The sequence below is a fragment of the Adiantum capillus-veneris genome, chromosome 14, assembly GCF_014529385.1.
Source record: "Adiantum capillus-veneris isolate H3 chromosome 14, ASM1452938v2, whole genome shotgun sequence".
Classification (NCBI taxonomy): Eukaryota; Viridiplantae; Streptophyta; class Polypodiopsida; order Polypodiales; family Pteridaceae; genus Adiantum; species Adiantum capillus-veneris.
The window spans coordinates 114,499,944-114,524,418 of NC_140944.1; the positions used below are offsets into that span (position 1 = coordinate 114,499,944).

Consider the following 24,475-nt stretch of genomic DNA (forward strand, 5'->3'; position numbering starts at 1 on the left):
TTCAGCTTTATCAACCTTCTCTTGTGTTTTGAATAGGTGCTTCGCCTATGAAGAGGTTGTTCGTGCCTTTTGCTCTTCCTCTTCCCGTAGAGTTTTCACCTGCTCTTGAATGCTTTCGAGCTCCTTTATCATTGAGGATTGATTTTCTCCCTCCTTTGTGGGGTTATTTTTACAAGCTACGAGTTCTTCCTTAAGTGCTTCGATCGATGCATCCTTTTCAATCACACATTCTTCTATTTTTTATTTCCACGACTCGAAAGCAACAACTGCATCCTCTAATCATTTTTGCATCACATTCCATTGTATTCACTTCTGCCCTCACTATAGTTTGCATCTCAGCCTTCAATGATGTGTACATCTCGTCACGCTTACTAAGCATCTCTTTGTCCAACTCTTTTCTCGTGTCTGCATACATAGCTTTTTCGTAAGTTTCCGCATTTGCATACATCTCTTTTTCAATGTCACCTCGCAAAAGGCTCGGCTCCGCCTTAATCATCACCCGTACCTTCTCATACATTTAGTCATCTTTTACAAATAGTTTCTCTGCTCTCACACAACGTGGCCATAGTGTGCTCTCTCGAAACCTCTGCCTAAATGTCCCTTTTGATTTAGGTGGGGTTCCATAAATACTGTCATCCCCAACATAAACTGATTGGTCTATAAGAGTGCTTGCGTGCGTTGTTGGGGTCTCCTACCTACGTAAATTGTTGGGCTGTGTTGCCTCGAGTGCTCTGCACTACCGCTATCCCACGCAAAATGTTGGCAGCATAGAGCAGTGTCAAGCTGCTTCCCTCAATCTGCACCTGCTGCCTCACATGTCCGTTGGTAATGCCACGCTGCCCTACATAGTTGGTTGGACCCTAGACAACAGCCTGAACCCAACTTCAATCAGATTCAACAACCTACGTGACAGCATGCACAGTTGAGTGTTCACAGGTGGGCAGTGCAAGGCGTCTAACTGGAGACAACAGGCAAGGTCCTGTTTCTCCTTGTTTGCTACAAAAATCTCTTAATGTGGCCTTCTTTCTTTGGCACATGTGTTTAACTCTTGTCACGCGCTTTGTTTTAATTTCTCATTGTAATCTTATGGACGAGGATTATTGAGTGAGTATGAAATGAAATGAAATGTTATATTAACGTCTTCAAAAAGGCCAGAATGACCTATAAGACCAAACTGATACAAAAGTGGTGAATCTGTTACAAAGTCTGGGTACCTTAGTACTAAAGTACTAAGTGTGAAAAGTGTGAAAGTGTGAAAATAAATGTGAAAAACTAAATACAAAGTATTAAATAAACTTCTTACGAGCATTCTGGGTGTCTGGCTAGAATGCTTGTAATCCTTTGTTGTAGTCTCCTCCGGTGAAGTGTGCTTCTGCATGTCGGTCGTGGTCGTCTCAATTTCCTAAGCTCAATCGCCCTGTCAATGAGGGTGCCTTTGGTATGGATGTGGGTACTCCTTTGTGCTGGCTGCTGGTCTCTTGCTTCCCCTTCCCCTCCTGCTTCTCTCGATCTGAAGAAATCTGTGATCTGCCTCTAGGGCTGTAGTGTTCTTTGTCTTCTCATTAGATTATCCCTGTGCCGATGTATTTCCAATAGGTACGAGCCTAAGCATCTTTGATCTTGGTATTGCATGACTCTATCTAGAGCTCCAAAGCCTTCTTTAAATAGGCAATGGAAACGCCCACGTATCTCATAGTATACGGTGCAATGACATATGTAGTGTAATTCTGTCTCCGGCTCCATTCCGCATAACTTGCAAATTCTGCTCTCAGGTGGCATTCCCCTAAATCTGCCAAATTCAATTTCCAGCTGGTGTGAGGATGTACGAATCTGATCAATAGCACATTTCAAACCATGAGACAGGTGGGTATCCATGTAGCTCGGGCGAGTCACAAATCCATCTTCAGATAGCTGTAGGAAGTTTTCTTTGTAGTCGGCCATCTTCGTACCCAGTTCTTGTGTAGGGTCTACCCATGTCCTCTTAGTATCCAACTGTATAAGATCTTGATGGATGATTTTATTAATCTCCGTTCGTGTAATTGCCTGTGATGGAGCCTCAAGAGAGTATTGATAGGGGGGTAATCTTTCCATACTGAACCCGTGTCTCTGAAACCACGAAGACAGTTGCGCATACCAACATGATGTATCCCCTTTCATTGCTAACTGTCGAGAGGATTCGAGGGCCAATTAGTATAGCGGCAATTATTTGTATCCCACAAACCATGTATAAAGGACACTGATCTGGTAAGAGCTTCAATTTCTATCGGAGGGGCAACTAGTTCCGCTCGGATAATCGAGTGTGGTATGGAGGCCTTGGCTCTAATCATACGGAAAATCATAGATACCAAAGGTCTCTCCATTGGCTTCCAATTATCCTGATCCACAGATGGTCCCCAAATCTGGACCCCATAAAGCATAGCCGAAGCCACCACAGTATCAAAGAGCCAAAGTTTTGTTCGTGGTTCCTGAAATTGCACTTGTGAACAAATCCTCTCCAACCCTCCCAAGGCCGCAGAGGCTCTGGATAATCTAGCCTCTGCTGCTTTCTTAAGAGTAAACTTCGGTCCTGCAAATACCACACCAAGGTATGTGTATGCATCTGTGTACTCTACTGTATCCTGGCCATATGCAAATGTAGGTGTCGATCTCCTAACCCACTGCGGTGTGGTGTTAAACACCATAACTTTGGTTTTACCCAAATTCACCGACAGTCCGCTGTCCTCCGTGAATTTATGTAATGCATCTAACTGCCTCTGCATTCCATCTGGTGATTCTGCTATCAACACAATATCATCTGCATACAACAACAAAGGGATCCATGACCCTGCATGTTGAGCACCTCTGTCACCCTCTCTATCAATGTAATATGATACCTCATCTATATACATACCAAATAAAGTAGGGGACAATGGGCATCCTTGCTTTACTCCAACCGTGGAATGAACAATGTCGGAATCCCCTTCTGGAGTACGTACATAACCAGTTACTGACCCATATAAGGCAATGATCCCCCAGATAATCTCTTTGGGGACCCCTAACTCTTGCATCCTACGCATCAATCTGGCACTTGGTACTGTATCAAAAGCTTTCCGAAAATCCACAAAGCAACAATACATCCTTCTCCGGTTTGCTCTTCCTTCCTCAATAATGGCTCTGAGCGTAAGAATATGATCTAAAGTGGAATAACCCCTTCTGAATCCAGCTTGTCCTGTTGCCCTCATTCTCTGCCCATCTACTCAATTTTTTGTTCAAGAATGGATACGTACAGTCGGGTCAAAGTGTGACCTACAATAATGGTATGGTAGTTCTCGGGTATCATAGGATCCCCTCACTTGAAAATAGGTACGATAGTAGATAATTTCCAAGATTCAGGTAACCCTTCACACATGACCCGATTAAACAGACGAGCAAGGACTTCTGAAAGTAGATCCCTGGCATGGATCAGATGTTCTGCTGCCAAACCATCATGATCATATGCTCTTCTTGTCTTCATCTTATCAATGGCTTTTTCCACCATTTCCGTAGTAAAGAAAGTACTAGTAGCAGGGCATGGCTCTAGCGGATCTGGTAATGGAGGTTGTCCAGATACCATATATAATGATGTTACATATTGACCCCAGATCTAAGGAGAAGTAATCGTCGGAGGCGGTGAGTGCTCGTGAAATAAGCGCCAGGCCTCATGTGAGTCCTGACTCAAGAAGAGCTGATATAAATCCTTCTCTAGTTTGGCTAAAAATGCCCTTTTCTTGCGACGTAATATACGCCGAAGAGCAATCCGAGACTGCTTATATGTGATGATCCCAAGTGTAAGCTCTTTCTGTACCTGGGTTCTCGTCTCTCTGCATTCCTCGTCATACCAACTGTTCTGAGGCATGTTCCCAGATCCTCTCTTCGGATCAGGTTGAGTATGTGGGTATGCCTCTTGTGCTGCTCCATGTAGCATCTCTGTTAACTGAGAAGTAATCTCCACTACAATAAATACTAGCTCGGCTGCCCACATCCTATTATAGATCTTTGCCACATAGACTAAATCAGTCTCTGGTGTGAAAGTATATCTTGTGTGTGTCTTCTTCCTTGGTACTTGAGAGGCATCGTATTGGAAGGAGATTGATAAGGTCAAGAGAGCATGATCCATTGCAATCCCAACTGGTCTAGGTCCCACCTTAAAGTCCTCGATACTAGAAAGAAAGCTTGGTGAAGTCATGACATAATCCACTGTACTGGCCCCATGCCTGTGTGGGAAGCATGGGAATCCCCCAGATAAAGAGAAATTCTCTAGACCATTAAGTACGGCCAAACCATGTGTAGTTGCCATCTCCATGACATGTCTACCATATTCAGTGTGTTCTTTATCCTGTGAGTTTCTAGTAAGCACCCTCTGTGATAAATCCACTTCTCTGAGCATTTCCTCAGAGGTATCATAGAATATTGCTTGAGAGTTGGCCGTTCTGGCATTAATGTCTCCTAAGAGAACGATGTCTCCATCTCCAGAAAACTCCCATATGTCATTACTCAATATGGAGAAAGGGGACTGTCCTTACGTGAGGAGTAGACTAAGGTACTCGGAGGGAAGTAGCATACCTGTCTCGGCTCTCATTCTCACCCACATATACCTTGCTTGCTCATCTTTCCTGATGATCTGTAGTAGTGGTTTCAGCTCTTCTTTAAATAAGACTGCTACTCCTCCTGAACCCCGGCTACCCCGTAGAGATCTTTTGTCTGGTCGACCAACTGTTTCCCATAAATAACCCTTCACATGTGGCATACGCTGTCCCGGTATCTGTCTCTCTGAGTAGAAAACTATGTCTCTGTCCCTAAAGCTATCTTCAAAGGCACCTACATCTAGCCTATATGATCCATTACAATTCCACGCCGCTATCCGGAGCGTCGCCCCATAGGTCTCGCACCGTCATGCTGAGCGCTTTTCCAGAACCACTACTTTCCTTCCTCTATAAAAGGCGATTTTCCCCTTTTCTCTTGCTGCCCTGATCTCCGGCATCAACTCTTGCATGTGTGCCACTTGTGCCAATGTAAGGTCATCTCCCAAGAAAATACCGGTTTTCTTAAGAGTTGGCCTCTTCTTTAGAAATTCTTTTCTTATTTCTATATTCGGGAAGCGGAGAATAAGTGCCCTATCCTTTACGTTTCCCTTCACATCGATTCCTTTCTTGCCCACTCTCCATGCACTTGTGTGAGTGGGCTCTGTGATGCCCATGCGTTGTAGCAGTTCCTTCACTTCTTCATCTACATTCTCTTTGTCTTTGACTCCTGTGACCCGCACATGTAGAGCCCGATTCTTCCTTTTCTGCTCTTCCTCAATGGTCATATTAATAATGGTGGAGGTAGGTGTGGTATCGGGCATCTGGGCCTTCCCTTTCTTCGCATCCTCAATCCATTTCTCTGCTTCATCAACCTTTTCTTGTGTCTTACAAAGACGTTCCGCCCATGAAGATGCCGTTTTCGATTTCTGTTCATCTCCTTCCCGTAGAGCTTTCATATGATCCTTCATGTCCTCGAGCTCCTTCAGCACCGAAGGTTGGTCGTCTCCCTTCTCTTTAGTTACAGATTTGCAAGCCGCAAGTTCTCCTTTTAGCTCCTCGATTATTGCATCTTTTTCCCCCATTTGCTTTTCCATATTTGTTCTCCATGCTTCAAAACTTGCTACTGCCTCATCGATTTTCTTTTGCATAACGCATTCTGTTACATTTACTTCGGCCTTGATTAGGTTTCGTAATTCCGTTTTCAAGTTCTGAATCTCCTCATTCTGTATCCCCCGGATCTCTCTCCTTAGTTCTCTCATCATGTCTCCATATATGGATTTCCTATAGCTCTCAGCGTTCGCGTGCATTTCCTTCCTGATGTCATCCCTCATATAGTTTAGCTCTGATTTGAGCATCACCTGGACCTTTTCCATCATTAGCTCATCATGTATCCTGGAGGTTTTCCCCACTCGTAAGGATCCTGGTGGTAGTACAGTATTGATGTTTCTCCGTTTAAATGTAGCTGTTGTTTTTTTGGGGGTGGTGTAGCTATCTACACCCGGCCCTTCCCCTTCGGTAGGCGGATCCATCGAGCCCGAGCCACAAATGTGGGGTAGGGTATTACGGTGAGGAAGTCCTTCTACTCGTAGAAGAGCTTGCAGAGAGAGCGTGTGTGCGTACGGCCCTCGCTCGGCCCTCAGAGAGAGAGAGAGAGAGAGAGAGAGAGAGCGAGAGAGAGAGAGAGAGAGAGAGAGAGAGAATTTCCCTTTTATGTGAAATATCTCTTCACCTAGGTTGAACTCACCCTTCACAAAAGAGAGAGCACTTCTTTTGATTTGCTTTTGATGTTGTGTGGGAACTACTTCTTAGGATGTCTTCTTTGTAGGATGCCCTCACGTAGGATGTCTTTGCGTAGGATGTCCTTGCCCGTTGTGTAGGATGTCTTCGCGTAGGATGTCCCTGCCCGTCGCGTAGGATGTCACTGCCCTCGCGCTGAGAGAGAGAGAGAGAGGGCGAGCGAGCAGAGGGCGAGCAGCAGGTCGAACAGCCGAGTCTCAACCGAGCCGCCTGAGCAGTTGCAAGGCGAGCAGCAGGTCGAGCAGGTAGAGCCTGGCTCTCTTCTTCTTTCGCTGCCCTCGCGCCTTCTTGCCGCCGCCGCCTCGGAGAGACAGAGAGGGCCAGCTCACTGCCTTGCTACCCTCACGCTGTGCCACCATCCACTCGCGATGTTCACCAACTCGCCATGTTCACCAGCTCGCGATGAGAGAGAGAGAGAGAGAGAGAGAGAGAGAGAGAGAGAGAGAGAGAGAGAGAGAGAGAAATGAAATGAAATGAAATGTTATATTAACGTCTTCAAAAGGCCAAAGTGACCTATGAGACCAAAAAGTTACAATGCGGTGTATCTGATACAAAGTCAGATTAACAAAATAAATTAAACTAGGATAACAAAATATAAATACTACGGAATCCTAAACTAAGCTGATAGGTGTGAAAGGTGAAAGGCGTGAAATGTGTGAACTAAGCAGTACAATGTGCAAACAATATGGGAGGGAAGTAGCCTCCTTCGAAACTGTGTTGCTCCTCTTCTCCATCGGGGTCGTCTAGATCTCTCTAGCTCCAATGCTCGGTCTATGAGAATGCCAGTAGTGCGGGCAGACCTCTCCACTGTTGGTTGCTCCTCTGTCTGTTCTTCGGGGGGGGGGGGAAGAGAGAGAGAAAATGAAATGAAATGAAATGTTATATTAAATGTCTTCAAAAGGCCAAAATGACCTATGAGACCAAACCGATACAATCCTTGTGGATCTAATCCAATGCCTCGGTACAAAATAAAAATGAAGTAAAGTGAAAGAATAAACTAAAAGACTAGAATCATCATCGTCGTCATCAATGCCTGAGGATGCCCAGCATTGGGCGTTGTCCGAGATAGTATTACATTGGTCACTGAGGAGCTTCGTCAATGTCCACCTCTATAAATAGTCGTACTGTGTTTATCCCATATCGTGCTAAAATAGTCTTGATCCTCTGACAAAGCCTCCATCGATGTCGTTGTTGCCCTCGTAGACATGGGCATCTAGCTCTCCGAGCTCAATGGCTCTATCCACTAATATACCTCTGGTATAAGTGGGCTCTGAAGTCTACTCTGAAGCATGCCCATCTGGCTACTGAGTCCCTGCTCTAAAGAAGTCAGTGACCTCCCTATGTGAATGTCTCCCACTGCCTGGTCTTCTCAAGTGACTCTCCATGTGTCTGCGCAGACTCTCCTTGTGTCTGCGTAGCTCTAGCAAAAACAACCCGTGGCATCTCTGATCCTGATATCTCATGACTTTGGCCAACGGTCCAAATCCCTGTCCAAATAGACAATGAAAGCAACCTTGTATCTCATAGTATGCCGGACAATGACAAATGTGATGTAACTCTGTCTTTGGCTCTATATGACACAACTCGCATATCCTGGCCTCTAATGGTACTCTCCTAAATCTGCCAGTCTCGATCTCTAGCTGATGTGATGATGTGCGAATCTGACCAATATCACACCGTAACCCATAGGATAAATGAGTGTCCATTTGGGTCGGTCTGATCACATATCCATCCTCTGTTAGTTGGAGGAGATGCTCTCTATAGAAAGCCATCTTCGTGCTTAACTCTTGTATCGGCTGTATCCATGTGCTTCTGGTATCTAGTTGAATCAAATCCTGACATATAAGTCTAGTGATCTATGTCCGTGTGAGAGAAAGGGAGGGTGCATCCAAGGAGTATTGGATTGGAAGCAGTCTATCCATGCTGAAGCCATGTGACTGAAAACATGATGTCATCTGCCCATACCAGCATGTTGTGTCCCCTTGTAGCGCTAGCTGTTGGGATGACTCAAGGGCTAGCGGAGCATATCTGTCTCTGGGGAGCTCCCATAAATTATGCATGAAGGAAATTGATCTAGTAAGGGCCTGAACTACGAAGGGGGGGCACCTAACTCGGCTCGAATAATCTCATATGGCATTGAGGTCTTACCCCGAATCAGCCGAGAGATCATAAAGACTAGAGGCCTCTCCATATATCTCCATCCATCAGTGCTACCAGATCTGCCATGGTGGTCACTGAGGGTCCCCAAATCTGAACGAGCTCATGCTGGCATACCTAGCAAATCCTCTCCCTTCGTGGTACTCTCTTGTATCTGCATGTCTCTATCTCGAGCTGGTGTGAAGAAGTGTGGATCTCGCCAATGGCACACCTCAGGCCATGTAATAGGTGTGCGTCCATGTAGCTAGGTCACACTATGAAACCATTATCTGTAGTATGAAAAAAATGTTCCCGACAGGAAGCCCATCTTCGTCCCTAGCGTCTTTGAGGGCTCTAGCCATATCCTCCTAGAGTCCAGTTGGATGAGGTCGTGTCTAAATAGTAATCTTCCGATGTGTTAGGGTGAGGGAGAGTGCATTCAAAGAATACTGAAAAGGGGGGTATCTGTCTATGTTGAACCCATGAAGCTCAAAATGTGATGTCACATGTGCATGCCAGCATGATATATCTCCCTCCATGGTAAGCTACCTAGAAGACTCAAATAAGTCGGGCATATCTATCTCGGGGCAGCGCCCATATACAATGGAGAAACGATACTGATCTAGATAAGGCCACGACAACGATTAGTGATGCTACCATCTCTGCTCTGATGATCTCATGCGGCCTTGGCCCTAATCATCCCTAAGATCATGGATATCAATAGTCGCTCCATCGATCTCCATCCCTCATATATGAGTCCCAATCTACTGTGACGATCTAAGTTGGGCCCTCACACCTATATACAATAGAGTATGGGTGATGGGACCAGAGTGTCAGAAAGCCATAGCTTAGTCCATGGCTGCAATTTTTGACTATTTAGGTTGGCTTCTCCTTGACTGCATGCATTGCTGGCCCCCTCCTACCTTACCATCTTGATCACCATCGCCCCTTCCTGGTGCTGGATGTCGCCCTTGCACTGCTTGGTTGTAGCTCTCTTAATCCATCATCTGCCACAAACCACCACTTCTCTGTCAATCTACACGCTGCTCACCAGTCTTCCATGATTTTCTTTTCGATTGTCCCTGTATTTTTGTTTGCTATCAGCAATTTTTTATCACATCCACCTGGCAAACACTGTAGCGCGGATAATATGTCGTGCTCTCTACAGTGTGGGTGCCCCTCAGTGCAATGTGCGAGACAATCTCACTCAAACAAATGGAAACTCTCTCAAACAGAATGAAACACAGAAACAATGGATAACAACAGAGACACAACAGTGGACCAGAACATGTGGACTCGACTAGCTCAAAGAACCGTGTACAGACTCCGTGGCAGCACTCTCAGCTCCAACCCAGGACTCACAGGTATAATAGGGTTGTCGAGGCTCAGATGTGCAGGGATGGTGCTAACGTGCTCTGTCTAGGACTCTGTGTAAGACTCGCTACCAAGACGACGTTGGACCAAAGGTGAAGAAGATGATCCGATAACCGACCGCTACTACTCATATGTACCACCGTAAAGAGCCACCAACGGCTCATAAATGTCAGCCATGTGGTGACTTGGCCACGAGGTCCACTAGACCACCTTCGGTCGTCGGTAGGTACCCTACCACGTGTCACTCCCAGACCAGAGGTCCGTCCAGAGGGTCCGTCCAGTGTGAATCAGTCCCAGTGTAACCCACTGTCCAGCTGTATGTCCTGTGAAGTGACTGTAGCCCTGCTACAGGTTGCCCGCCACAAGACCGCTCACCGTCTCGGTGAGAGGAATACTGAAAAAACTGTGAAGGAAAACCACTAGCTACTACATCCGTACATCTTTTCCTGATTGCAATCGCCTTAAGCTTGTAACTAAGCAGGAACCACTAGCTACTACATCCGTACATCTTTTCTTGATTGCAATCGCCTTAAGCTTGTAACTAAGCAGGAACCCAGTATGTATGATTGCATAGCCGCATAGCCTGGTCCATGCTTGCAGTTGCAGATGAACCTTGCGCTACTTTTCTGCAACAACACTCTTCTCGAAAAGATGGATGTTGCCATTTCATCTATTGCCCTACCCACCCCCTCTCTTACCCTCCCCCTCTCTTACCCTCGCCCCTACCCACCCCCTTCACCCTCGCCCCTATCCTCCCCCTCATTCACCCTCGCCCCTACCCACCCTTCCCCCTCGCCCCTACCCCCTCCCCACCCTCGCCCCTACCCACCCCCTCCCCCTCTCGCCCCTACCCTCTCCTACCCTCGCCCCTATCTAGCCCTTCCCACCCTCGCCCCTATCTAGCCCTCAACACCCTCGCCCCTACCCACCCTTCCCACCCTCGCCCCTACCCACTCCCCCTCCCCCTCGCCCCTATCTAGCCCTCCCCACCCCTCTCAAGTTCAACAAGTGAAGGCCCTTTCATTCTGCCATCATCATGGAGCTTAACCCTATTTGCGGTGTTACTCGGGTTTATGGTCATCCCTCTTTTCGAGAAGAGTGTTGTTGCAAAAAGAGTGGCAAGGGTCATCTGCAACTACAAGCATGGCCCAAGCTATGCAATCATACATACTGGGGTTCCTGCCTAGTTAGAGGCTTAAGGAGATTGCAAGCAGTGCAGTGTTTTTAACTCCACTTTTGAGGTATGTAAGGTCATGGGCCTAGGGGTGGGTAGGGGCGAGAGTGGGGAGAGGGAGGGTAGGGGCGAGGGTGAAGGAGGGGGTGGGTAGGGGCGAGAGTGAGGGGGGTGGGGGGTGGGTAGGGGCGAGGGTGAAGGGGGAGGGTAGGGGCGAGGGTAAGAGAGGGGGTGGGTAGGGCAATAGATGAACTCCATGGTTCCCTGGTTGAAAGAGGAGATGCTCCAGAGCGCAGTTACCATGAGCAGGACTACTATAAAGTTAATGGAATTCATCATGCAAGACAAGCTCTGTGAAGGGAGCTTTGATCTGGGAGAAGCAGACACCAATGGGGTTGATTTTTTATGTTGGGTGAACTTCTGTCGAGGAGATTTCTTCCCACTTCTATTTTCCTCCATAGGCTCACCAAATTCAAAGACTTCCCCCGAGGGCGCCTCCACTGTAACTTCTATGGCCTTCAACCTTTGAGCTGGCTCTGGTGGCTCATTGGGGTTAGTTACTGTGGAAACAATGGAAGAGGGTGTACCTCTAGGAAAAGAGTGAATAGAGACTCCATAGCACGGCATAGATTTGGTAGCTTCTAACCACTCCAACAGATCTTCGTCTGACCCTTCAGGTGTAGTAGGTTGTTCTTGTTCAGGGTTGGTTTCCATTGACAAAGAAACTTGCTGCACCACGGGATCCATACCTCCTCCTAAAAGAATCGGTTGCATCGGGGAGCCAGAAGTGACTCTCCATGTGTCCAGCAGGTATAGCCCTTTCCTCCCCAATGCCTACACCTCCTCCAGCAGCAGACATGCCATCCACTAGTGCTAAGAAAGGATCTTTTACTATGCTCTCCGATATTGATGGGGCTTTCTTAGAAGCAGTCGCTGACTTACAAAAGATCAAGGAAAATGAGAAGACGCTGATCACAAGAGAAAAACCTACAGCAGAGACTATATTGAAGAATACCTTTCAGCAAGTGTCCCTCTACGACATGCTGCGACTAGATGCAAAGTTTAGAAGTGACACCCTTGCTGTTATTCAATCACTTTATCTTGGAGCAGGTCCTAGTGGCGGACACCTCTCAGTGCGACCGTCAGAGTCCTATATGATATCCAATCCCGCTGCTCCACTCACTGATTATAGAAGCCCTCGCCTGATAGTGTCTGTTTTGGGTCGGAAATTCTCAGGAGTGATAGTGGATGGTGGATCTGGCATCAACCTGATGCCCGAGTTCACTATGTTAGCTCTAGGTCTACAGCCTACTCGCCCTGCTCCCTTCACACTTACATTGGCCGACCAACGGACAGGCTACCCAGTGGGCATAGTGGACAATGTGCCTCTGCAGGTACAAGACTTTACTTTTAACTTGGATTTTGTTGTGGTTCGTCTTCCCCAGGTTGAGGGCGGATTTCCTTTGCTCATTGGAAGGCCATGGCTGCGACACACGAAAGCACTCCATGATTGGGGAAACGATGCAATGTGGATACATACTTCTGGCTCCCCGATGCAACCGATTCTTTTAGAAGGAGGTATGGATCCCGTGGTGCAGCAAGTTTCTTTGTCAATGGAAACCAACCCTGAACAAGAACAACCTACTACACCTGAAGGGTCAGACGAAGATCTGTTGGAGTGGTTAGAAGCTACCAAATCTATGCCGTGCTATGGAGTCTCTATTCACTCTTTGCCTAGAGGTACACCCTCTTCCATTGTTTCCACAGTAACTAACCCCAATGAGCCACCTGAGCCAGCTCAAAGGTTGAAGGCCATAGAAGTTACTGTGGAGGCGCCCTCGGGGGAAGTCTTTGAATTTGGTGAGCCTATGGAGGAAAATAGAAGTGGGAAGAAATCTCCTCGACAGAAGTTCACCCAACATCAAAAATCAACCCCATTGGTGTCTGCTTCTCCCAGATCAAAGCTCCCTTCACAGAGCTTGTCCTGCCTGATGAATTCCATTAACTTTATAGTAGTCCTGCTCATGGTAACTGCGCTCTGGAGCATCTCCTCTTTCAACCAGGGAACCATGGAGTTCATCTATTGCCCTATCCACCCCCTCTCTTACCCTCGCCCCTACCCTCCCCCTTCACCCTCGCCCCTACCCACCCCCCACCCCCCTCACCCTCGCCCCTACCCTCCCTCTCCCCACTCTCGCCCCTACCCACCCCAGTAGTGGGCTTTGACGCTCAACTGACCTCCTTGTATGTGTCATGCAGTGACCACCAGTCCAACCAAGTTTGGGCAAGAAACTTGTGACAGGTCTAGATTCCACCAAACCAACCAGGTAAATGACTAGACTCGGCTGGACCAAGGACGAGACCAGGGACGAGGAAGGCTAGACCAGGGTCGAGGAGGTCTAGACCAGGGACGAGGAGGACTAGACCAGGGTCGAGGAGGTCTAGACCAAGGACGAGGAGGACTAGACCAGGGTCGAGGAGGTCTAGACCAAGGACGAGGATAAGTTGGACCAGGGCGAGAAAGGACTAGACCAAGGACTAATGGACCAGGTGAGAGGGGAACATTGCAAGGCAAGGTCAGTGAAGAAGGCAGGCGAAGCTAGATCAACCTAACCAGCTTCAAGATTTGCACCTCACAGAGTGAGATTTCAGTTGAGGTCCCACCGTGATCGCCAAAATGAGAGCACCTGTAGCGCGGATAATATGTCGTGCTCTCTACAGTGTGGGTGCCCCTCAGTGCAATGTGCGAGACAATCTCACTCAAACAAATGGAAACTCTCTCAAAAATAGAATGAAACACAGAAACAATGGATAACAACAGAGACACAACAGTGGACCAGAACATGTGGACTCGACTAGCTCAAAGAACCGTGTACAGACTCCGTGGCAGCACTCTCAGCTCCAGCCCAGGACTCACAGGTATAATGGGGTTGTCGAGGCTCAGATGTGCAGGGATGGTGCTAACGTGCTCTGTCTAGGACTCTGTGTAAGACTCGCTACCAAGACGACGCTAGACCAAAGGTGAAGAAGATGATCCGATAACAGACCGCTACTACTCATATGTACCACCGTAAAGAGCCACCAACGGCTCATAAATGTTAGCCATGTGGTGACCTGGCCACGAGGTCCACTAGACCACCTTCGGTCGTCGGTAGGTACCCTACCACGTGTCACTCCCAGACTAGAGGTCCGTCCAGAGGGTCCGTCCAGTGTGAACCAGTCCCAGTGTAACCCACTGTCCAACTGTATGTCCTGTGAAGTGACTGTAGCCCTGCTACAAACACTCACACCCGCAAGCACAAGCAGACAAGACATGCAACCCTGGGATTTGCCTGTCTGCTTGTTTTGTTTTCATTTCCCCTCTTTTTGGGATGACTCTTGATTTACAGATGCGGGTCGCAGTGGTGGTTGTGTTGTGGTGGTGGGTTCTATAGCCTCGTCTTTGCCTTGACAGGTGAAGATTATCCGCAAGGTGCACCTTCCACAGCTCTGTTGATTGCCATTAGAGGTGGTTGAAAGCCTTCCTTGCTTTCTAGCCGGTGTTTGCTTAAAAGGTTTCTTCAATGGTCTTTCATTTCCTTCTATGCAGAGGGCAAACAGATTCGATGTTTTCAAGAAGACGTCTCTTTATCCTGTGATTAGGCCACAACTCACTGCCTAATTTTTCCTTATTAAAAGAAACGTTTGCAGAACATTTTTGGTTCAATAATGCAGTCAACAGGGATACCTTCCAACACATGATCTCCAAGAAACCAAGAGCTAAATTGCTCCTTAAACCAGTGAACTTCCTGAAGAATATCACCAGTCAACATGTAGCATGCCTTTGCACCTGTATGGAAAGCCAGCCCTCTATTAGACCAGGAGGCAAAAACAGGACAACTTCATTGCGGTTCCAAATAGAGTCCAGAAAAAAATCCTAGTAAATCGGATTTGAGGGTTTCAAGAGCATCGCTGCCATTTGTATGAGGATGCTTGTAGCTTGGATTTCTGGCCTCAAGTTAACAATACATTGCTACATGTAAACCACCTAAAAGAAATAATGCTCTTTTTAAGCTGTTAATCTTCTACGTTGTGTTCACAAAAGGTCAAACAAGTAATTATCCTAAGTTCGAATGTTCATAAATACTCTATCCCCTCAGTTCATACACCAAAAAAGGTGCTATTTGGCCGACTAAAATCACTTGGTTCAGATTATTCAGTCTGTCGCCTCATGCAATAGACATACCTGTCAGAAGGCGATGTACATCAGCCCGCCTCAACTTAGAGGGGATGTCACATGCACATGTGGTTCGATGTGCTATGTGGAAAAAATTGTACCTGCTTTAGTGCGTACAAAAGAACAGGAGAGGCAAGGCAATGATGCCCTGCAATATTGCCTTTATGAAGGACTCGCAAAACCAAAATAGTCCATTGTATTAGAATGCAGCTTGGATAACTCCCTTTGCAAGTGTTGAATCACTGTTGATTCTACTGACCATAGCCAGCTTCTTTAAAATATTTGTGAGCAACTGGTATAGTCGTTTTGTTAGCTTAGCCATTAGAGCATGTGAATGTTGTGCTTCTGATCCCATGCCAATCAGATGAGTGAAACATAGCATATGCTATACAAAAAATAGTTGATTTTGCGAGTACTTCCTGAACATTTGGCTCGAATGGTCACTTGGATAGCATGCAGATCAAGGCTCTGTTTTTACAAATATATGTAGGGTTAAGCTGGTCATTTTGGGGGTATATGAAATTGAGCAGAAGTTCAAAGAGAGGAAAACAGTGAACTTCAACCTTTTAAAAAGGTTGATGCACTAACTTCAACCTTCAAAACTATTGTGAAGATTAGAAAATGGTAAGCACAATTACAGTCAACATTAAGTGTCATATCAATTTTGAAACCAGTTGTTTGAAAACATCCATAATTGAACTCCTACAAGTAAGATGCAAATGCTCGCTTCCCACCTGTTCTAAAATTCCATGGTCTGGACATAATTTACCAAATGTACAAAGATCAATCAAAAACTTGTCTCCGAGCTTTCCTTACTTGTGTAGACATCATTAACATCATTAAAGTAAATGCACAGGACTTGCATTGTGTTTTTGGACTTCTTACTATGATATGTATGTCGGTGTCTACTCGCCAAGCAATAGGCTGATGGAGAGAAGTTGTGGCTAACGCCACATGATTAATGGGCAAAATATTGAAAATTGAGGACTAGTCATGTAGTTCAACAGAAAGTGTAGCTTCACAACTAATACTATTATAGGATGCGGTGAAGCATTGCATACCTGTTTTAGGATTTCTGAGATGAATCATGGAGCTTCCAGTATCAGCAGCAAATTCACAGCTTCCTTCAGATGGCACTACAAACAGCAATCAAGGCATAGTAAGCTTGAGTATTGACTCTAAAGACATACACTGCCTCCATCATTGAAAAGCATTATACGGCAACCATTGTCTGGCTAGTAGTTACAGAGAAACTAATGGTCATGTTTTCCATTTCACATCGTTGACTTCAAGCTTCCATGAAATGCGTGGAAAATGCTTACAATTAGAGTCAACAGCTAGATCCTATAACAGTACCAGTCGATGGAAAATAGTTATTAATGGATGTCATTTGACCTATTGAATATACCAGGAGCTTTTGTACAGATACCCTTTCATCAAGAGCAATGTGCTGCAATATAAAGCTAGGATCTGTGACAAGGTGGAAGAGAGAGGGTGATCTGGAGTCAACTGGGTCAGGACACACAAAAAGAGCTCCTTCCGGACCTGGCACTTTGTTTCAAGAACACCTCCGAAGAAAGCCTGCCCTACTACATGCCAAGACACTGATGAAGGCCTATTGGGGTAGCACTAGATCATGCTCTCCTCACGTTTACCATCTCATTCCAGTTCAGCACAGCTCGACTGGTTCATACACCTACGCATACCCTATACACTTTTACTTCAGAGACTGATTCTGTCTACATAGATGGTATCTACAGCGTTTATGCACAGAGGATCCGGGGAGACCTTTAGGGGAGCTCATTAATATATTAACAGAGACTACAGGATGCAGCAGCAGAGGCTTAAACACACTGAGCCTGGGCAAGCGATGCCGTTTTGGCAGCACACCCCAAAATAGCTGGTATGATGAGGAGTGCAAAGAGAGGGAGGTACCTCTAGGAGCCATTACTCACAGGCAGTCACGGATTGCTTCTCGGCATTTGGTACGACGGAAGAAGAGGGCATTTCTAGAACGGCTAGAGCAAGATTTATATCAGTTGTTTTTGAGCCAAGATTTAGGCGAGGCATGACGACTCTTCCATGAGCACTCACCCCCACCGGTCATCACTTCTACGGAGGTATGGGGGCAGTATGCATTATCTCTCTACACAATCTCGGGGCAGCCACCTCTTCAAGAACCGCCAGAGCCATGCCTACACACATGTGCCGCCGAGATGGTAAAGAAAGCCATTGATAAGATGAAGACTAGGAGAGCATATGATCATGACGGCCTTGTTGCAGAGCATTTTATACATGCCATAGATTTGCTTGCAGAGCTTCTAGCAGTGATGTTCAACCGTGCCATTTCCGAGGGCCTAGCTGATACTTGGAGTTTGTCCACGATCACACTATCTTCGAGTCAGGGGACCCTATGAAGCCTAGGAACTACCGCATTATCATGATTGGACACACATTCGTAAGGTTGTACGCATCCATCCTTGAGAAAAGTTGAGTAGATGGACAGAAAGAGAGGGTGTATGGGCAGCAACGCAAGCGGGTTTCACGAGAGGTTTCTCTACTCTTGATGTCACGTGACACATCCAACCCTATGTGTCCGTGGACAAAGCTACAGCATGACCAGGGTTCAGTCAGTCAAGTCAGTCTAGAATAGGAAGTGATCTGGCACTTTTGTGAGTCTGTTCGCAGACCGTGCATGTCCAGACACGTAGATTAGATGCATATCCTCCGGTTGCACACAGCATGATCATCAAATTTCCATCAGAACCCATCAGGAGCATTTTTACAGTGCATAGACCTATTTTCCCTATTTTTGACATTTTTCACTTATTATTTTTAAGTGACTTTTGTTGGAAAGTAGGTAGGGCAAATTTACTAAGTTTGTTATATACAAACCTCGCGCTAGCACTTTCTGGCAGAAGAGGCAGCAAGAACTTCGCGTTCAACAAGCACCTTCTCAACAAGACCCCCCACCGGCAGTAAAACCTTGCATTTTCAGCCATAGACCCAAGATCAGCCCAACGTCTTTCATCAAGGACAGCCTGGCAACAAAAACACAACACATCAGCCCTAGAGTTAGCAGATTTCCCCGCAAGGTCAATTTTCAGCCCTAGCGTTTTTGGTTTGCAGAACAACATCAGCATTTTTGCAGATCATCGCGACAGAATCAGCCATTGGACCAGCGTTTTCAGTTTTCAGCCTTTAGCACTCGCAGAACAAGTCCGAACCTCGCAGATCTCACCTTCCCGCAGCAGTTCCTCGCCACACGGTAGGATCCATCGAAGTTTGCAGTTTCAGCCCGGAAAACGCAGATTTCAGCACCTGTGTTTTCAGCGCGTCGTCGTCGCATCGTCGTCGACATAGAGACAAAATTCAACAGATAAAGCTTCGCAGATTTCAACCATTAGCATTTTCAGATTTCAGCTCGTCTCGTCGTTGTCCTCATCGTCGTCGACATCATCGGCAAGTCCAAGCATTGTAGAGATTTGTGCAATCACAAGTAGATCGCTCTCGCCATAGAGAGAGTGGGGCCTTTGGAGAAGGGTTTTACGTCTCTGGTGTCGTATTCTCTCTCTATCTCTCAGTCTCATACACTTTCACGCACAGTGTCCATTCACTTTGTTTATGTTCATTGCACTCTCTTATTAAGAACGGAAGGCTCTCCCTTCCATAAGAATAAAAGTAACCTAGAGCACAGATCGGAGCACTCATCTTGAGCAAAGTTCAAACATTCATTCCGTTGCACCTTACATTGGTATCAGAGTTTTGGCAATGTTCTGTATCACTCAAGGAAAGAACCACAAGAATCACGAGAATTTTTTTTGCTTGTTGAGGTTGCACGAACCCAAGTTCACTTGGGCGTGTCGATTCCTAATCGTGTTTTTGAAGAGTGACAGGAAACCCAAGAAAGAAGGGCTTGTCCAGCCTCTCCTTGTGCCTCTTTTCACTCATTGAGAGCGGATCGTGCACTTAGCGGCCAGCCAATCGACGTGAGGTGGGAAAAAGCAACCTTGGTGTGAGCGCAAGGCCGCCAAGGGGTGCGCCCGCGGAAAAGAGCAGAACTTGGGTGAAGAGAAGATCCTTCTCTAACACAAATTGAGAGCGGAAGAAGAACCTCAAGACCCGCAAGAACCTCGAGAACTCAAGAACCCCAAGAAGCAAGACCCCCAAGAACCCAAGTTCCTCGTGAACTTAAGAACCCAAGACCCACAAGAACCCAAGACTTCAGTGGATGGTCATCACTCGAAGCGGAATGGATACTTCGCTTGGAAGTGATGAGCATGAGGTAGGCGAAGAAGAATTTTCCCCACCAGGAGGTTTTTCCGACCCTCCCCCTTCCCCATCTACGCCAAGGATTGCACTAACTCCTCTCGAGGAGTTGGAGCAATTGTTTATGGAAAGGAAGTTAGAACGCGAAGCAAGGAAGTTAGAACGAGAAGAAAGAATGGCAGCCGCAGATCGTGAATACGAAGAAAGAATGGCAACCATAGCGCGTGAGCACGAGCAAGCGTGCTTGGAAGCCAAAGAAAGACAAGCAGAATTTGATCGCGAGAACAAAGTAAGAAAAGCAGAAAGAAAGGCCGACTTGGAGCGTGTGCGTGAACAAGCACGCTTGGCGACCGAACAAAGCGCCCGACACATGAAAGAGATGTTGCTACTCTTTTCTCAAGTGCAGGCATAGATGCAACAGAATCGGGAAAACAAGACTCTCTCAATCTCTACTTCTCCAAAGCATGACACACAAGATTTGCATGACGATATGCATGATGATTTGAATGATAATGATGGGCATGATGATTTGGATGACAATGACAAGCATGATGATTTGCATGATCAAGATGTGATTTCTCCTCCCTCGCGCTCGCTGCTGCTGTACCCCCCACTGCGCCATCGCTAATCCCCCCCCCCCCCCGCCCCCGCTGCCCAGCCTACCCACTCGCCTCCCCTGCTCGCCCGCGCACTGTCCCCCCTGTTTCGCGCTACCCCTGCCCGCGCGCTGCAGCCTATCGCGCCCCTCCCCGGCCGCCACCTGTGCTCCCGCCATTGCCGCCTCCGCAGGCCCCCCCCCCCCCCCCCCAACGATTGCAGGAGACTTCTGCCATCTGGAAGATTCTCGACACCCGACCTAGCAGAGGAGAGTTGCGTGACCTTCTCTAGGCCCGCCTTCTCGCAGAGGTGGGCAAGATCTTAGACGTACACATTCTCGGACGAGGTTACTATCAGATCCAATTTGAGACCTCCGAGATGGCGTCCAAGGTCATTGCCATGAGTCCACTGACCATCCGAGCAGCACGTGCCCACTTTCGACAGTGGAGACATGATTTCGACCCTGCTTCAGATGTTCTAGTAGAGGAGACAGACATGCCCATCTCGGTCTGCTTTCCGGGTTTGCGAATGGAGTACTTACCACTTTTATCCAGGATCGGCTCAGCCATTGGGACTGTCCTGGAGACACCTCGTACGGCAGCCTCAGTAGCTGCCAAGGCGGCTGGCATTCCCTCAGTTCGAGTTTTGGTCAGAGACACTCACACGCTCCCGAAGGTAATTCTTTTGCCTCGGGTGAGTGGGGGTTGGTTTAGACAAAGTGTGGAGTATTCGGGCCTCCCGAACTAGTGCTTCATTTGTCGACAGATGGGCCATCTAGCGAAGGCCTGTCCACGGAGGAGGCCTCGACCTACACCACAGCCTCAACCCCAACCTGCACGGGCTGGCGAGCAGCCACAGATAGAGACATAGCGCACACATGCAGAGCCACCCTCAGAGCCTGGGGCTCCAACGGAGGAGGGATGGCAACAGGCCTGTGGTAGACGACGACACTGGCCACAGCGTCAGCCTGGCACTCAGAGTGGCCCTCAAGCTTCTACTCAACAGCAGTGGGTTCACACGGGGAACCGCTTTGGTTCTCTTGAGCAGGAGGAGGTCCCTGCTCCAGCCCCCTCCCCAGCTTCACCCTCGACAACCCCTCCCCCCCTAGAGTTCCCCCCCTCTTCCTCATCCTCCCCCCCACCTCCTGCTCCCGCCGCCTCTTCACCCCGCCCCTCTGCCTCTGTCGCCCCCTCCCGCCCCTCTTCTCCACCGCTTCCCCCAGCTCCTTCTCCCCCCCTCCTACTCCAGTTCCACACTCGACCCAGGGGGCAGGGCCTTCTCCGACGGCTAGGAGATCTCTTGGCAGCGCCTTTGCCACGAGTCGCCTAGCGAGAGAGGGTCAGCCTTTCTTACGGCCCCCTCTGCAGGTACAGACATCCTCCCTTGCAGCTATCCCTCGTGGTCTGACGAGCATTGACATCCGACGCCGATGGGACTTCTTCGACTACGGCTTCACTCGTTTTCTCGGCAACCCCTCAACAGACCATGAGGCAGCCTGCTTCAGGGTCCATGCTCTGTTCCTTGCCGCTAGGGGGACAGAGGCCTTGGACTCAGTAGTTGGTTTCTCCTTCCCCCTTTGTGGCAGGGCCCAGACAGAGTGGACTCTCGACTCAGTGTTGGGATGGTTGCACACACAGGTCCTACAGTTCTCTCACCACACGGGAGAACTAGGAGTTACAGACATGCTGCACACTTTGTGGCCATTGGCCAAGGTTGCGGTGACACCTCCAGACTCGGCAGGATGTAGCCACATTGTGGTTTACTTCTTTGCTGATACACAGTGCTTGCCATGCTATGTATACATTCATGAGGACTCCTGGACAGAAGAGGTTGCTTTACGTACGGCTCGCTCTGCTTGGGCTTGGGCTAGGCACTCGTTGCAGTCACACCTATCTAGAGGACGCTCGGATGCGGATTACTCCCCATCCAAGCCAGCCACGAAGATAGCCCGTCTAGCTGCTGCGGCAGCATCTGTTCTCTCTCGCTCCCCATGAAGATCGTCTCATGGAACGTGCAGGGACTAGGTGGGCCCCAGTTTCAACGTCAGCAGGGCCGACTGCGTCAAGAGCTTCAGCGTTGCCTTGTGGGAGGAGAGATTGATCTCCTTATACTTCAAGAGCACCATTTGTGTGAGAGCCGCATTCGACGATGTGGTCAGCTTTTACGTTGACGATATGATACTTTTTGGTCAGCTGCTTTTGGACCTGGAGGCATCCAGGGTGGGGTATGTATGACTATTGCGGACTCATTGCAGCAGGCCATTGTGAGCAGAGGGATTATTGTGCCAGGCAAGGCTCGGTGGATTACTCAGTGGATTACTATGCAAGTTCAAGGTGGCCTAGTGGGTTTCCTCAACATCTATGGGCCCAATGTGGCAAGTGCTCGTGCACAGTTTTGGTCACAGATTGTTGAGTCTCTGCCGCAGGCAGAACATTGGTGCATAGGAGGGGACTTCAACATGTTGGAGGACCCTTCTGACACGATTGGTGGCAACCATGCTACTGTGCATGGAGTTGAGTTGGCAGCTTAGGAGAGGTTTTGTATGACTCTGAGGGTCTCGGATGCGTGGCAGCACTCTGGTTTTGTGAGGCCCCCAGACACTCTTGCCTTCTCTCGATCGGACCGCAGAGTGGGAGGAGTGAATCTATCGCGTATAGATCGCTTCTACACAAGTGACCACTTCAGTGACTTGGGAGGGTCAGTGGGCATCCTGGCAGGGACCTTCTCGGACCATGCACCAGTGATCCTCACAATGGCAGACAGGCAGAGAAGTGGGAGCATGATGCATCGCATCCCAGAGAGGGTCTTGTTGGCCTCAGCACTCAGAGAGAGAGTAGAGGCTCTCTGGACAGAGGGCATGGACAGGCAGGATTGTCCAGTTGACAGAGTGGCCTCAGGCCTAGCTGAGATTAGCCATTTTTTTCTTCAGGAGTCTGGCTCGCCGGGCTGCAGCGAGAGAGGCGGAGCAACGTCTCAGACGAGGCATTGCTTCGTTACAGAGGATGCAGGAGCAACATCCAGACAGTCCTTGGTTGGAGGAGCAGTTACAGTAGGCTCGACAGGAGCTTGCTAGCACAGAGGAGAGGCAACATGAGATTGCTTTGCACCAACAGGCATCTCAGTGGACTTAAGTGAGCGACAGAGTGACTAGTGCTTTCTTCGAGGCAGTGGGACCTCGGCACTCGCATGCCAAGGTCGGTTAGTTGAGGAGGCCCGACGGGTCAATTGCTTCCGAGCCCGAGGATATGCGTGCAGTTGCTACTGACTTTTACCGTGAGTTACTGTCTGCAAAGCCCTAGTCAGTGCATCAGGATGCATGCAGGGAGCACGTTTGGGCACAGATGCCTTGTCTTGTGACTAAGGAGATGCGTCAGAGGCTAGAGCTGCCACTTCAGCTTGAGGAGCTTCACGCGGCTCTTAGGGCCCTCCCCCGTGGTAGCTGTCCAGGTGAGGATGGGTTGACTCCCGGTTTTTTCTTGGAGTACTGGGACCTGCTTGGCCCAGATCTCTGTAGTGCTTTTCAGTACATTTTGCACACAGGAGTGATGCCTGACAGCATGAGTGAGGGCCTGATCACTCATGCCTGACAGCATGAGTGAGGGCCTGATCTACCTCATTCCCAAGGAGGGTGGCTCCTTGGATGAGATTCGACAGTGGCGCCTCATCACCATCATCAACTCAACCTACAAAATTCTTGCCAAAGCTCTGAGTTTGAGGATTCAACCACTTCTAGCCCTTATACATGGGACCCAGACAGGTTTTCTCAAGGAACGCAGTATCCTTGACAACATCTTTATTTTCTCGGAGGGTTCTGCCCACGGACGGCTCCGTGGTGAAGACCTCATGATTCTTCTTCTCGATTTTGAGAAGGCATACGACAGAGTTGACTGGGACTTTCTAGAGGGCACTCTACGTAGGATGGGCTTCTCCAATGCTTGGATCAAAGGGGTGTCAGCCTTGTACAGACAGGCTCATAGTCAGGTACTTTTGGCAAGAGGTAGAGGTGATCGCTTCATGCTTACACGCTCGGTCAGACAGGGCTGTCCTCCTGCCCCCTTCCTCTTTCTGCTCTATGCGGAGGCGATGAGCAGGTTTTTGGTGTCACAGCAGGTTGGTCTACGGGGCTTAGCACTCCCTATTCGGGGAGATGAGCTATTGGACGTTGAGTTTGCCGACGACTCAGCCTTGTACTTAGATCGCCAAGAGGCCAACCTCCACAGATAAGAGCAGGCTTTGGAGACCTTCTGTTGTGCATCGGGCGCATTGATGAACTGGAGAAAGGCAGTGGCTTTCTCGGTTGGTAGTGCTCCTGTGTCAGATTGGATGCCAGGAGAGGATTTCAGGTGGATTCCCCCCGAGATTGCAGTTCGT

General features: G+C 48.3%; 1 protein-coding gene across 2 annotated transcripts in view; it reads right to left on the minus strand.

Moving 5' to 3' along the window:
- The window catches only part of LOC147442969 (ribonuclease H2 subunit B), a 165,674-nt gene that overhangs the window by 78,122 nt on the left and 63,077 nt on the right, over positions 1-24,475 (minus strand). The window contains exons 2-3 of one of the 2 annotated variants that reach the window (XM_086529758.1): positions 16,300-16,374; positions 14,750-14,851 (exon numbers count right to left, since the gene is read on the minus strand). In XM_086529758.1, coding sequence (XP_086385884.1) covers positions 14,750-14,851; positions 16,300-16,374 — 177 coding nt within the window. The remainder of the gene's footprint in view (positions 1-14,749; positions 14,852-16,299; positions 16,375-24,475) is intronic. The other variant, XM_086529759.1, reaches the window with a different exon arrangement.